Source organism: Rhinopithecus roxellana, chromosome 5 (assembly GCF_007565055.1).
Source record: "Rhinopithecus roxellana isolate Shanxi Qingling chromosome 5, ASM756505v1, whole genome shotgun sequence".
NCBI classification, from domain to species: domain Eukaryota; kingdom Metazoa; phylum Chordata; class Mammalia; order Primates; family Cercopithecidae; genus Rhinopithecus; species Rhinopithecus roxellana.
This window is the reverse complement of record NC_044553.1, coordinates 69,982,200-69,997,570: the sequence shown is the minus strand read 5'-3', so window position 1 is coordinate 69,997,570 and position 15,371 is coordinate 69,982,200. Positions and strand designations below refer to the sequence as shown.

Sequence of the window (15,371 nt, the reverse complement as noted above, 5' to 3'; positions counted from 1 at the left end):
GGAAAATGAACTAGGTGCTGGTGAAAAGGATAGTATATTTAAATAGGTTAAAGGTTGGGCAATGGCTATGACAGCTTAACTCTGATGGGGTTTCTTTTTAAGCCAAGTCCTAGCCTTGTCATATAAAAGTGTACCTAAAAAAAAAAAAAATAACCAAACATGTATCAAATCTCTCTTAGCTTCAGCTGGCCCTTTGAAAGTTGAAGTTATACAAATAAATAACAATTAGCAGAATTTTTCTATTTACCTTCTCTTTGAACACATGGTTAAGTCAGTTTCAAGGACTGTTTTTTCACTTCTTTTGTTCTTGTTTATGTTTCACTATAATGCTTTATGGTAACTCATCTGCTGTTAATCCTCTATTTTATGTGAAGCAAAACCAGTTTCTCCTATAGTAACTCTTATAGCACTTACCATGGTAATGGTAATTACCAGTTTACACCTTTACTAGACTATAAACTTCTTGAGGTCAAGAACTGCTTTCATTTCATCTATAATAAGAGCCTGGCAAATAAAATAAGTAAGTCAATAAATTAATGCTGCTGATATAGATCTCTTCTGTGAGTTTATCCAAGATGGACCCTTTGAAAGTTGGACCTAAACACTACTCTCTAATGAATTCTAGATGGCTCCGATAGTTTCCTGAAGGTTCTCTCTATCGTTTATTGAGTACTGTTGGCTCTGTAAAATAGGATAAATATCAGAAGTGAAGGTGATAAGGAAAAGTTTAAAAAGAGCAAAAGTGGGTAATAATAATTGTTAGTTCAAGTGATTTTCAAGCAAATTTGGTATTTTCGATATATGAAAAGTAAAAATAAACTGGAATTATTCATAAGTAGAGTTTATGAATTTGGATGAAAGAATGTCAAAATTTCTATGCCATTTATACAGTTCAATGCATAGGAGCTCTAGAGACATAAATTCAAAATATAAACTAAGAGTCGTCCTACTACAGTAATAAATTACTATTCCCATAATAAACTAACATATAATAAGTGCCTATCTGACATCTCACTTTACAAGTTATTATACAAAATAATTTGTGTAATAAATGATAATATGAAATTTGAGACTTCATAAAATTTGGAAAGGATGGTTAGCTAAATACAGACATTAAACAAATACATAGTTAAGGACAGTATCATGGAACCAATAAAGGATAATTACATTTCTAAGACATATTCTGGACCAAATAATTTAAGATTGCAGAAAGCAATTTTATTTTCCCAGATCAATTCCAAAAACCTCTATGGAAAATATCAGGAGATATATAGTAACATATTACTTAAAGACAAGGATAGATTCTGAGAAATGCATTGTGATGCAATTTCCTCTTTGTGTGAACATCATAGACTGTACTTATACAAACCTAGATGGTATAACCTATTGCTTCTAGGCTACAAACCTGTACAATGTGTTACTGTACTGAGTACCGTGAGCAGTTGTTACACAATGGTAAGCATCAATATTTGTATATCCAAACATAGAAATGGTACAACAAAAGCGAGGTATTATAGTCTTATGGGACCAGTGTCATATATGCAGTCCATCATTGACTGAAAGTCATGAGGCATCTGACTGTACTTGAAATAGACAAGAATAAGACAGGTAAAGAGAGACTGTTCAAAATGCATGGCATCTTGGCAGGGGATCCAGAAGGAAGTCTGGGACGATCCAACAAAAGAAGGAAACTTGACATAAACAAAAATTGGCTAAAACCCAGGAGGCAATGAGGGTGTTAATCGTTTTAGGGCTTTTTGATAAAGAGCTTTAGAGTTGAAGGAGGCATTCTCTAGGATGAAGGAAAGCCAGTGTCTTAGGATTTTTAATCTTATGGAAAATGAAAACATCTCTTTCTGGTGATGTAAGAACTGGCCAGATATCACTGGACTGAAAATTTCAGCATTTTCAAACATAGAAGTTTTCCTTCGGGTGTGTATTCTTTACTTCTTTACACAAAAGTACTAACGATAATATCATAGCACTTCAAAACAGACACATTTGAGTATGCTAATAAGATTAGTGTCATTGGAGAAAAAACAGTTAATTTTATTACTTTTTATGGCACTTAGTCATATTGCAATTTATATTATCTAAATGTTTCCTTCTGGTTCTATGTCTCCCTAGCTAGACTGTAAGTTTCTGGAAAGCAGGCCTCCCTGTACCTAAAGTAGTCCTGTGGATTCTACCACGTGCATATGTCTATAGTCATCTTCTTTCTAGCCCTATGAGCAGTGTCCTCATTTTTCTCCTGTATAGATGATTGCAACCACCTTTTTACTGCTCTCCAAATCTTACAGTATAGCTAGGGAGACGAGGAAAACCAAATGGAAATATTTCAATAATATAAAATGTTATACAAACATATAAAACATATAAAAATAATTGCAATTTTTCCCTTGAATACTGACATTTTCTTTATAGCTCTCCTCCCACCTCTACCTATATTCTGACTTTGAATTATCACTATTAAACTGCACACACACACTGTCAACACACAGGGCTGGAAGGGTCAATGTTGCATGGAAATGCAGGGTCTTTTGTTTTGTTTAGCTTTCTAAAATTATAGTGAACCACATGGAAGCTACAACAAAATGCAAAGTTTTAAGGTCTCCTGAGTGAGTTACGTAGAAACACCAGGCTTTACACATGCCTAATGAAGTGTAAAAAAGTCCCATTAAAAAGTGTGATGTTGCAATGGGAAGAGGAGGGAAACTTCAGGTAAGCTAGAGAGTTGGGGGGAGAAAAAGACCTTTTTTTTTTTTTTTTTTTTTTTTTTTTATAAAAGCACAGAGATTTTAGAGAAAAGAATGAAAGCAGGGAGCAGCTGTTAAGGTCACAGTCCCCTACCAGGACTGCAGGGAGCTACGGGTGAGCAGTGGGCTTAATCCAGAGATAAGCAGAGACAAGGTGCTGAGTGGTGCAAGTCACAGGTCAGGAAAAAGAGGTTAAAGGAAAACAGGAATAAAATTCCTGTTTCGGGGTGGGGAGCACAGAAAAAGGGCTGGAAAGGGTGATGGAAGTATCCAACTTTTGCATACTTGTAAGCTGGACGAGCTTGAAGAACAAGGTTAGGAAGGGACACTGTTAAAGATAAAGGGATTACTGGCCGGGTGTGGTGGCTCACACCTGTAATCCCAGCACTTTGGGAGGCCAAGGCCTGCAGATCACTGGAGATCAGGAGTTCAAGACCAGCCTGGCCAAGATGGTGAAACCCCATCTCTACTAAAAATACAAAAATTGGCTGGGTGTAGTGGTGCACACCTGTAATCCCAGCTACTGGGGAGGCTGAGGCAGGATAATTGCTTGAACCCAGGAGGCAGAGGTTGTAGTGAGCTGAGATCATGCCATTGCCCTCCAGCCTGGGCAACAGAGCGAGACTCTATCTCAAAATAATAACAATAATATTAATAATAATAAAGGTAAAAGGATTACTTACAACAGGGCTTCTTAAACTTTAATGCACAGAAGAATCATATGGGGATATTGTTAAAATGCAGATTCTAATTCAGGAAGGCTGGAATGGAGCCCAAGAGCCTGAATTTCTAACAAGCTTCCAGGTGAAGCTTTGCAGCTTTGAGTGGCAAGGATACGCAATATTAAACATGAACACTTAAACATTTTTTTTTTTTTGAGACAGAGTCTCACTCTGTTGCCCAGGCTGGAGTGCAGTGACGCGATCTTGGCTCACTGCAAGCTCCGCCTCCTGGGTTCATGCCATTCTCCTGCCTCAGCCTCCTGAGTAGCTGGGACTACAGGCACCCACCACCACGCCTGGCCAATTTTTTGTATTTTTTGTAAAGACGGAATTTCACCATGTTAATCAGGATGGTCTCGATCTCCTGACATTGTGATCCACCTGCCTTGGTCTCCGAAAGTGCTGGCATTACAGATGTAAGGCACCGCACCCAGCCAAAATATTTCTATATACTGGGTGTGGTGGCTCATACCTGTAATCCCAGCACTTTGGGAGGCCAAGACCTATGGATTGCTTGAGCTCAGGAGTTTGAGGCCAGTCTGGGCAACATGGCAAAACCCCCGCTCTACAAAATACAAAAATTAGCTGGGCATGGTAATGTGTGCCTGTGGTTCCAGCTACTTGGAGGCTGAGGTAGAAGGATAGCTTGACTCTGGGAAGTGGAGGTTGCAATGAGCTGAGATTGTGCCACTGCCCTGCAGCCTGGGCAACAGAGCAAGAAAAAAAAAAAAAAAAAAAAAAAACCTAAAACTAAACAAACAAAAACCATTTTTTTACAAAATAAATCAGTCAATGAATCTTTGCTTCCCAGTATAGATATCTTCTGTGGGTTTATCAAAGACTTATATATCAAAGATAATTATGAAATTATCCTCCCTTTCACCCTTAGTTAATGGCAATGAAGAGATAATCTACAGTGCCCCAGTTCACACTAACAATAATATATTTGAGAGCATAATCATTGTTACATGTCTACTTTAATAACAAGATAACTACTTTTTTTATTTACAGCAACACGTTTGCACATTAATGTGTCTAAGAAAACAACCCATGATGACAGAAATGTTCTATATCTAGACTGTTCAACAGGATAGCCACTAACCACTTGTGGCTATTGAGCACTTGAAACATGGCTAGTATACCTGAGGAATAAACAGCCACATATTGCTAGTGGTTACCATGATCATCAATATCTGCTAGCATTACCCAGAGACAACCAGATGTTATTCGCCTTCTGATTGAAGTAGTCCTATCAAGGCTCTAGATTGAGCAACCGATTTACAAAAGAGACTCCAGATGTCCCCAGACCCTACTCTAAGAACTGATGGTATAAAGGAACTTATGTACCTGAGGCCCACAAAAGGCAGCTGATAACAGCCAAGGAATTTAATTCTTTCTTTATCTAAAAGTAGGATTCCCCTGTTAAATCATTATCCAAAGTAATAATGACTTGAAAGTCTAGCCCACCAAATATCCTATCTTTGAGAAATTGTATATAATGCTGAAATATACACACACACATGCACACCCACACACACAGAATTTTGAAGAAGATGATATGGGGTTGAGATCTAGCCATGCCTTCACTACTGTGTAACCTCTGGGACCTCTCTGATCTTCAGTTTGCAAGTCTCTTTGTAAACGGGAGTTAATAATAATACCTACCAGAAGGGTGCTAGGAAGGTAAGTTCCTGAAGGGCAATGCATATTTTAAATGTAATTCTATACAATGGTTAATTAGTACTCATTAAAAGGGAAGGCAATGCCCTATTTAAAGCAAAATCCAAGGAACCAACCTAGAATCTTTTGTTGTACGAAATTTGTGTTACACGTGGCCTTGGATTCTTTTATGACGGGTATTTCAATCTTTCATATTTGTTGTAGTGGGACATAACCGTTAAAGAATGAGCATGCTAAAGCCATTTGGGAGAATAATGGTAAGTGCTTTATTTAGTAGTGTGGGGTCTGGTAAGCATCCTCCCTGCTAAGATTATACAGAAAATAAAGGAAATTGCAGACTGCTCATTTCCCTCGTACTCATCCTAATCTTGTGGAAACTTCCTGTAAAAGGCAGTTATAGCATTAAAAGTAAACTGATTACATACTCACCGGATACTACCAAACCAACAATTGCAGTCCTTCGGGGAAAAAAGGAAAATAACAGACTTATCCTTTTTACTTTGTATTAGTTTGGAAGAACATGGAAATCTTAGTGATGGAGAAGCGGACTCATGCCAGAGGCAAGGAAACTATTTAGAAACATGGTTACCACTTAGTAATTCCACTAAGAGGCAGGCCTCATTAGCCAAGCAACTGGTTAAACTAAAGAAAAAAAAATCATTTATTAAACAAAGTACACCATGAAAATAGGAAGTTCCCATTGATCTAGGCACACATTAACTACAGTTTTAAAATACAAAATTTTAATAACATCTGCTAAGGAGTAATGTTAAGGGTAATTTTAGAAATGGAAATAGGCACTTGTATTTTATGTGCTTTTAGAACCTCATGTGTTGGCATGGCTGTCTCCTCTTTTGGCTTCTGAAGAACACAAATATCTGATGAGAGCTTCTAGTGCAAGGCACAGTGTATGTGAAATGCTCAACTGCAATAGTATTAAGTCCCAATAGGAAGCCAGAGGGGATTCCTGATTTTGACTCCAGTGTCAGTCAATATAGCTTCATTTTTATACATAGTCAAGGCTTTTCACCTAAAAAGCCCCTATTACTTAAAACCACTGCTAAAAAGGATGCCAAGAAAACATAAAGGGCAGCCCCTACCTTCTTTTTTTTTTTCTTTTGAGACGGAGTCTCGCTCTGCCGCCCAGGCTGGAGTGCAGTGGGTGGATCTCAGCTCACTGCAAGCTCCGCCTCCCGGATTCATGCCATTCTCCTGCCTCAGCCTCCCGAGTAGCTGGGACTACAGGCGCCCGCCACGTCGCCCGGCTAGTTTTTTTTTTTTGTATTTTTTTTAGTAGAGACGGGGTTTCACCATGTTAGCCAGGGTGGTCTCGATCTCCTGACCTCGTGATCCACCCGTCTCGGCCTCCCAAAGTGCTGGGATTACAGGCTTGAGCCACCGCGCCCGGCCAGGGCAGCCCCTACCTTCAAGTCACTAAAATTTAACTGGGAAAACAAATATAAACTCATAAAAAATGAATCAGCAAAAATAATAATTACCAACACAGTATAAACAGCAAAGGCAAAAATAAAAGAATCTGAGAAGACCAATTCTGAATTCATAAGAAAGATGATTACTATGGGCTGAGCAATGTGAAAAAAAGAAAAGAAACTGAATTGGAGAATGGCATGCCATCTGCCAGTGTCTCAGTGACAACAGCCTACTTTTTGCTGTCCTTGTGAATAAACCCTGGTCTGATACCTACATGGAACTCAGAATCCACTTGTGCCTTTCTTAACTTGGATCATATCCTATACTGATGATTACTTGGCAACTGTGCTCTTGTTCCTCCCTCTTTGACCCATGGATGCTATTGATAATTAATTACCTCTAACAGGTCATTAAATGGTTGTGGCTAATTCCTAAAGCTGAGGACAATAATACAGTCACTTATGATAAGCAGTTATTGTGACTAGCTTCCTTCCCACAGGCCCATCTAGAAAACACAACTGAGCAAATGTAAGTACCTCCTTTCTTGCTGAGCCCGAATGTGGCCATAGAATTCTTCTTGATTAGTACCAACTGAATGGCGTTGGAACTTAAGACAAAACTGTGATCTATATTTAGCTTCTCACAGCTGGCTGGATCCACCTTTCCTAACTGAACTATCCCTCTGGCCTTGACCAGTATCTGTCTAAGCTTTATGGTACACCATGAACCAGCCTTTATTGTGTTTGGCTGGAACACAGCTTTCAATCAGGGATGTGCTGGGAGACAGGATGACAAAAATGGTTTCAAGGAAAGGGGGAGTAGATGATGAAGGACTAAACAGTCAAGTACCTGGCATACTTACAAAAACATGGCCCCATCGTGGACCTAGTGATCACAATTTCTGAGCTGGGGTCTAGGATTTTAAGTACTTGCAGTGGTTTTAAAAAATTATTATAGAACATTTTAAATTATAAAATAGTAAAGAGAATGTGTTCATCATTAATCTATAACCAATCTTGTTTCATCTATATCCTTACCCATTCTTCCTAATCCTCACCTACAATCCACCCCTCCTCAGTGGATTATTCTGAAGCATAATGTTTTATCTGTAAATATTTTAGTACATATCTCTGAAAGGTAAGGACTTGAAAATGTTGCCATAAACCAATACTTTAAAAAAAAATTCCTTGCTCTCATCGAATCTCCATGTTTCTCCAGTTGTCCCAAATTTAAAAATAATTAAGTCACAATCCAAGTAAGGTCTCACACATGGTCTTTGGTTGCTGTGTCTCTTTACTCTTAAGGTCCAGACACCTGGATAGATCAGTCAAGACCTCCTGAGTATAGAGCAGCCAGTGATTGACAGTCAGACTAGAAGATCTCTTGGCTCTGAGCAGTAGCACCATTTCTGACTGCTTCAGAGTAGAAGACTCTGAGCTCTGCCAAACCAAAGCTAAATTTTTAAAAGTTGGTAAGATCTTTAACAACTGGGTGAGAGAACTACAAATGCGTTGTTGAAAGAAAGGCACAAAAGTGTCCTAGAAATGGCATAGGACCACCAAAGACTGTGAATGGTTTGGTGATTATGTCTTGGTCGTAGAGCTGAGAGCAATCTTTAAAGCATTAATTTGGGCTATTGATCACATCTTGCTCCCTTTATGTAAGCTGTGTGTGGAATGTGGAAGTAGCCAGCACAGTGCCTGGCTCATGACAACCAAGATTGTCCCAAAGACTGTACTGACGATTTCCTTGACACACTGGAACCTCAAACAGATGCAAATCTTCAAAAGAGAAAGGCCTTTGCAAATGACCAACTTTCCTTCTATTTAATCATAATAACTGTGATAGTTTCATTTATTGATGGCTAAGGACTAGGCCATGTGTCTAGCAACTGGTAATTATTTGTTGAATGAATGAACAAGAATACTGAATGCTTTACATTTAATCCTCAGAGCACAGAGCCCCTATCACTATTTTGCCATGGAGTTTATTACTATCTCTGACAAAATAGTAGTAAGAACTAGGACCTATTCTTACTATGAATTCTTAAATCTGTTCTAAGTAACTATGCATATTATTATCTCGTTCATCAGCACAACAGCTCTATGAGTTAAGTACTATTATCCCCATTTTATGTAGGCCCAGAGTTTCAGTAACTTGGATGAGAACACAGATTATAACTGATGGGACTTGATTGAAACTTGAGCAGCCTAACTGGTTAACCGTAGTCCTGCAAGGGGAAGAGGCCAGTATCAACACTCCCACGTATACGTTCTTCACAAGAATAAGTTCAAAAAGGCAGGTTTAGAGGTCATGTCTAGCACAGACCATCACCAACATTGCCCCTTTCTTTCTTAGAGTAAGGACAATGCCGCTGCTGAGGCAGGAAGCAAGTTACATAAAGAGACCTCAGAAATCAATGGGATGTTTTTTTGGGGCACGTTGACTGGTTTAGCACCTCTGCTCATTCGTCAAACATTTATTAAGCACCTGCTACGTGCAAAAAACTGTTAACAGGGTACTACTGTGCACGCTCATTCTCAGAACAACAATCCTGCGATTCCTGGAGAGGGATGGTTGGAGTGCTGCCTTGTTGAGAGGTTCTCCCAACTTCTTTTTTTCCTCGGGAATTGTTCTCTTCAATGTGGCACCAGCGGCAACCTTCATTCTTAGGTCGTACAAACCTGAGAAGGAAGAGGAAAACATTGCACGCAGGGCGAGACGAGACTTATATCTGGGAAGATGCGTCAGGAACTTGGGAGCGCTTGGGATTCAGTGCCCTAGGGTGGTTCATGTAGAGGCTGGCTTTCTAAGTAGAGAAGAGATAATAGAATTTGCAGAGCCAGGAGCTTTGACTCCTGTGGCTGGGCTGACCTTAGGCTCCAGCCCGCAACCCCAGTAGGTTTCTGTGCAAATATCTTTTGAGATGAATGCATACATTGTCCTCTAACAATGCATTCGTGACAGCTGTCTATCCAATCGGTCCGCCTCCGTTCGGAGCAGTTCGTGCCACAGAAGCATCTCCTGCGCTATAGTTATGCAACCTCACTCGCAGCGGGAGTTATTTCCTCCGTTCTGGCTGCGCCAGATTCATGTAACACGCCTACCCTGGGCTTCAATGGAAGTCGTTCTCCATTAACAATCACTCCAGCTTTCGGAGATGAATGCCCTGATAGCATACCCCTTGCGCAGTAAGAATCCAGGCAGCGAGGCGAGGTGTTAAAACTAACACACATACATTCTCATATTCTCTCTCTCTCACACACACACACGTCGTGCATGCAGCTAGGGGACTGCAGCAATGCAACTGGGGGACAGCAGGAGGAGCTCTCTTTGCACAGTCCCTGCTTCTAACCCCCACTAACTAAAGATGAACTCATGCCAGTTCCATTCTTTGCTCTGCGAGGAAAACATACACACACAAACACACGGCAGAAGAGAGTAGCCTCCAGATAGCCCCTCTGAGCCACACTGTCCTTCTAGCCTCTTCGTTCAAGCAACCCGGATATTCCAAGCAGAGTAACGGGGAGTAAAGCGCCACAACAATGCAACCTCCCTAGCAGCTCCCCTCGCAGCTCCCACCCCCACCCCCTTTCGCGGCGTGCCAAGAGTTTGGAGCGCGCGCACGCACACCGAGCACGGTGCAGGGCGGATATCCCTCCGCCTCCCTCCCCCTTTCCCCGCTAAGTGGCTCGACAACGATTTGGGAAATGAAGGGAGGAGGGAACTACTTTCCTGAAACTTGCTATGCTGCAAACGACTTCGAGTTGCAGTGATTCGCCCGGAGGCCGCGGCTTTTAGTCCTACCCACACACCCTCACAGCCCGGACACCCCGCTAGGCAGCCCCACCCCGCGCCCGCTCTGGCCTCCGGGGGAAGCGGGCGGCCGGGAGAAGTCGCGAGGGACTACTTCGCCTCCTTCTCTCGCGGGCGCCCCTGGTTCGGGCAGCGGCGGCGGCGGCGGAAGGAGCGGGCGGCGTGAGCGCTTCCGCCGCCCCCCTCGCGGCTCCCCTCTCTCGGGGGTGAGGAGCTGGCCCGCTGAGCGGCTGGTGGGCACCGGCTGGTGGGGAACCTGCGTCCGCTCTTGTCCTCTCCCGCCGCTTCTCGGGATCCTGCCCCCCGGACCCGGGCCCGCCCGCTCTTATCCGGCCGGGTGGGAGCGATCGGCTCGCCTGCCCCTCGCCTCACACGCTCCCCGCCGCCCCCTCCTTTCCCCTGAGGAGGAGTCCCGGCTGGAGCGTGTCTGGAGGAATCTGCCGCCGCGGGGCCCCTAGCCCGGCTCTGCCCGCGCCTGAGGACCGACCCAGGCGCCGCCGAGGGTTGAGGGGCAGCCAGCGGCGAGGCGGGAGATGGTGGGGTGGGCTCCGGCAGGACCGCGCCGCCGCTGCCCGGAGCCTGGGCTCGGCACCCCCCCGCCGGCCCCCACCGAGCGGAGCTCTGCTTCCTCTTCGCCGCATCCCTGAGGGAAGCGCCGCCTCTGCTCCCGGGTTCTCCGCCCGCCGGCTCCTTCCTGGCCGGACCCCGCTGCGCTCCACCCCAGTGGCTGGAGGAGCAGCTCTCCAGTCAGCCTTTGCAGCCTCTCTGTTTTTCCCTTTCCACCGGGCCTCCTCGGATCCCTTGGCTGGGCACTGAGGGGGGCGAAGAGGCTGGGGTCGCCACGGCGGAGGTTGCTGCCGCCACCCCCCTGTGGGGGTGGCCGGGGTTCCCGGCTGGGGGGGCACCGTTCTGGGTGAGGCATCCACCATGGTGAGGCCCCTGTGCCGCTGCCCCCGCGCCCCCCCGGCCGCCGCTGCCTCCTGCCCCTCGGTGCTGCTGCTGCTCCCCCGCCTGCTGTTGCTCCTCCATCTCCAGATCGGATCACGGTGAGGGAAAGATGAGCGAGGAGACGGCGACTTCTGACAACGAGTAAGCGCCTCATTGATCTCGATTGCTAATCCCCTTCCCCCAATCCGCCCTCGGCTCTCCCCCAGACCCATCCGAGACTTGGGTGCCGGAAAGCTTGCGACCCTGGAGAGTTCGGTGCATCTTCTGGAGATAGCTGATTTCTTTAGCCATTTTTAGTGGCAGCACCCCTCCCCATCCTCCCACATTTAGTTGCTTTATTTTGGGGAAGGCTATTAAGTGTTGGGAGAGGATGGCAATTGTACGTCCATGAGATGGAATAATGTGGGTGGATGGAAGTGGAGTAGAAACTACCCCTTTGCCTGTTAGAGCCCTGTCCCGTCCTTTTTCACTCACATACCAGTCACCATACCCTCAATATCTATCCTGCTTCCTTTATAGCTGTTTCACTTGGAAACTCGTGTGGGAGCACCTCCTGCAGCAAACTGCTCTTGAATCTTAATTCGATGAGTCAGTGACTCTTAAATACCGATTAAGCCTTCACACTCTCCCCCTCCCCCTTTTAAACTTATGACCTATAAGATTCTTGTAAAAAATAGGGTTAGGGAAACGTTTTTTAGAATTTAATAGGATTAAGGACACCTGGAGTGTGGGAGATGTTGAGCTAGAGTTTACCTTTGTGAATATTGGACGTGTCTTCATTAGGAACGGAGGAGAATTTTGAATGCTAATTTTCCCCTTTCAGCTATGTGAAAACACATGATTTACGTTGATTTAACCGAATTTACATTGCTGAATATGTTGGTGATTTCATCAACTTTTAGAGCATTCTGGTTTAAGTTTTTGCTCATTTGGGCTTTCTCCTTGCTTTCCAAACGAAATACTTCGTCTTTTAAATGTTTTGCTTTAACGTTAACAGCTGCATGGAGAAATAATGGTTGGCAACACTTTTCTATTGGGAAGGGATTTAATTCCAAGCAGAATATTAGCATCCGTTTTCTTGTAATTAGGTTCAACTTTTGTTTATCTTTGGAGGGTTGGAAAGAGTTAAGTGAGTTAAGACTTAGTCCTTTGGATGCATTCCTTTAAATACAGTGCATTACTAAAGTCAGACTTTTTTGAAAGAACTTTATAAAGTCTAGTGCGGAGTCCTGTTTAACGTGAAATAGCTAGAGAAAGGCCAAGCAACATTTCCTCCCCCCTTACTCCCTCCCCTCCCCAAAACACACGCTTCTGCTGAGCGGGTCGTAGAAGGAGGTACATTGCTGCAGTGTCAGTGCAGTGTAGAAGCAGAAGTGGCAGCCATGTTCTCTCTCTTTTTGTGAATCGCCCTCATTTGCATAGCACACTCTTCATTCATAAAAAAAATAATTAAACATCCATCACCTTGGACATCTTGAAAGGATTTCCCAAGAAAAAAAATTCGCGACTTGTTTGTCTGTGTGTAGGTTTTCGAGTTCAGAAGGTAAGAAGAACGTGAAAATTTAGGTTAAATTTAAAAACACACACACACACAAACAACTACCCCTGTTCTGAGAATGTTGACACAGTTATGTGGGAAATATCAGTTCGGGGAGGTGCTGGGATCACGTGATCGCCTCCATTCATAAAATACCTGGCTGTCCATTCACAGTGCAGTACAGTGTCTCCCTGCCTTCTGCAGATTAGATCTGCTTTGAGGGAGATCAAGAAGTCTATTTCAGATAATGGTTATTTAGGAGAAAAGCTGCTAAAAACGCTGAACGGAATGACGGTAACTTTTATTGGTATCTTTCAAACAAATAGTTTGGATCAAAAATGTTAAGTTTTCTTTCAGAGTGGGGAAAAGACTTCTTACCAGTTGAATTTTTTTCTTAAAGCAGTTAATATCTCCTTGTTTCCTTCTTGTTGCAGCTAATAAAAAAGCAGATGATGGAATGTGAATTCACACATGAAAAATACATTTTTTCTAAATGGCCGTTTTTTAAATACTTGCCATAAATAACTTGAGAAAACAGGTTTTTTTTTGTATAGTGATAGTGCATTCTACTGCTATTAAAATAAACTGAGAAAATACTCCCAGTGATTTAATCCCCAAGATGTCGATATTTGAAACACCGAGTGGCAATCTTCAGTGGGAGAATTGCTTTAAATATATATTTTTAAATCCAAATGTACTTAGTATGGGACAACTTGGAAATTATCTCACTCACCCAGACTTTTAAAATCGTTTTTTCACAGATTTATCCTGCTTTATTAATAAATTATTCCCTAGGAGCTTTGTAATACTTTTAAGTTTGGGTAGGGCGATAATAATATTTAGCATAATATTTTGGTTAACTCTTCATGGGAACAAAATCTTGGGGGTTTTACCCTAAAAAACTCTATTATATTAGAAAATAATGTGTTCATCTGATAATCAGTTTTACTAGAGCCAGCATTGTTTGCTTGTGCATTAGATAAACCACAGAGTGAACTTATTTGGAATGTAGCTTTTAATATGGTAGTTTTTATCTCATCTTTAATAGGTGAACTAATGTTTTGAAATGGAAATTTATTATTTATAGGCATATATTAGGAAGAAAGATATGTATCATGGCAGAAGCCATTAAGGCCGTAGCACAGTTTAAAACTGCCCTGTAACATGGATTTTATTTGGGCCTTACATTATTTTCCCCTCTTCTCTTTTTTAAAGCCATTGCTCATAGGGATTTAATTACAGTAGGGACTATTCTTAGTATTCTTTACTTTCTTTTTCACCTGATTTCAACCTTCGAGAAAAGTGAAACTCACCAGTTTCTTGGGAAACCATTAACCCTTTCTAGATAGCCATTGTGGTAAAACCCAGTAAGGCCTCATTCTGAAATCCTCTAGTACATGCTGTATTATTTGAAATTAAAGTTCTGTATAGAGAAATGGATAACTCCTAGGCTGACTGTGAGAATATATTTAATCAAGAATTAGTGGGGGATCTGTTACGTGTAAGGATTTGCTTTAATACCAGACCAAATAAGGAAGAAATAAATTAGAATAGAGTAAAGCATTTCTTAGATGGTTTCACATTTATGTTTAAATATCTTACTTTTCAAAAATAGTAAATAAATGTACTCTAGAGCAAAATAGTTTGTGTTATAAATAGTAGAGGAAATAGCCACATAAATGTTTGTTTTGTAGGTAATTTGCACAGAGATTGTTTAATACTCCAGTCAAATGTTTCCGATAGATACAACTGTACCATATTTTACATTATTAGCCTTCTAAATAGAGTTTTAAACATTTAAAGGCATATTATATAATACTTAGTTTTTGTCCTTTGGTATTGAGTGTATGTAGCACTACATGTCCTTTTCTCAATTTGGCCAAAACATTTGGAGAAGTGAAGTAGCTGAAATAATAAGCATTTTGCTTATTAGGCTCACATTAGCCAGAAACACTTGCTATGTCAGTATTAGGTTTTCTAATAGCAAGTTGGGATTATATTAGATTTTGGAATTAGGTTAATTAGAATTAGACCACGTATGATAAACGTGCTATGTTGTAATCTGAGTTTGAACCATTTTTCCATAAACAGCAAATTTTTGTGGTTATATCATTTAGTGCCTCATTAAAAAATATACCCAGTGGTGAGTTGTTTTTGATGATAAGTGTAAATAAACATATGTTCACCCCATACATTTTACATGTGTATATGTATGTACACACATACACACACACATATATATAATTGGAAAACATTCTAGAAATAAATGGAAGCATTGGAAAGCTGTGTATATACATCTAATGCTTGTTTATATAGATGTGGTGTATACATAATATAAAAATTTGCTTATTATTCAGTTGACCAATGTAAAAATCAGTTAAATGCGCACTTGCTTCAACTTAACTTCCCTCTGCTTTCTCACTTAAAAGTTTATGATCCTAAATTATATATTTTAAACACATTATGATACCATACCTAGAA

At 41.7% G+C, this 15,371-nt stretch overlaps 1 protein-coding gene across 1 annotated transcript in view; it reads left to right on the top strand.

Annotated features, from left to right (window-relative positions):
• Positions 1 to 10,602: 10,602 nt before the first annotated feature.
• SPRED1 (sprouty related EVH1 domain containing 1) overlaps positions 10,603 to 15,371 on the top strand; it is a 107,750-nt gene continuing 102,981 nt past the window's right edge. The window contains exon 1 of the mRNA XM_010358441.2: positions 10,603 to 11,494. Within this exon, the coding sequence (XP_010356743.1) occupies positions 11,463 to 11,494 (32 nt within the window). The 5' untranslated portion in view covers positions 10,603 to 11,462. The remainder of the gene's footprint in view (positions 11,495 to 15,371) is intronic.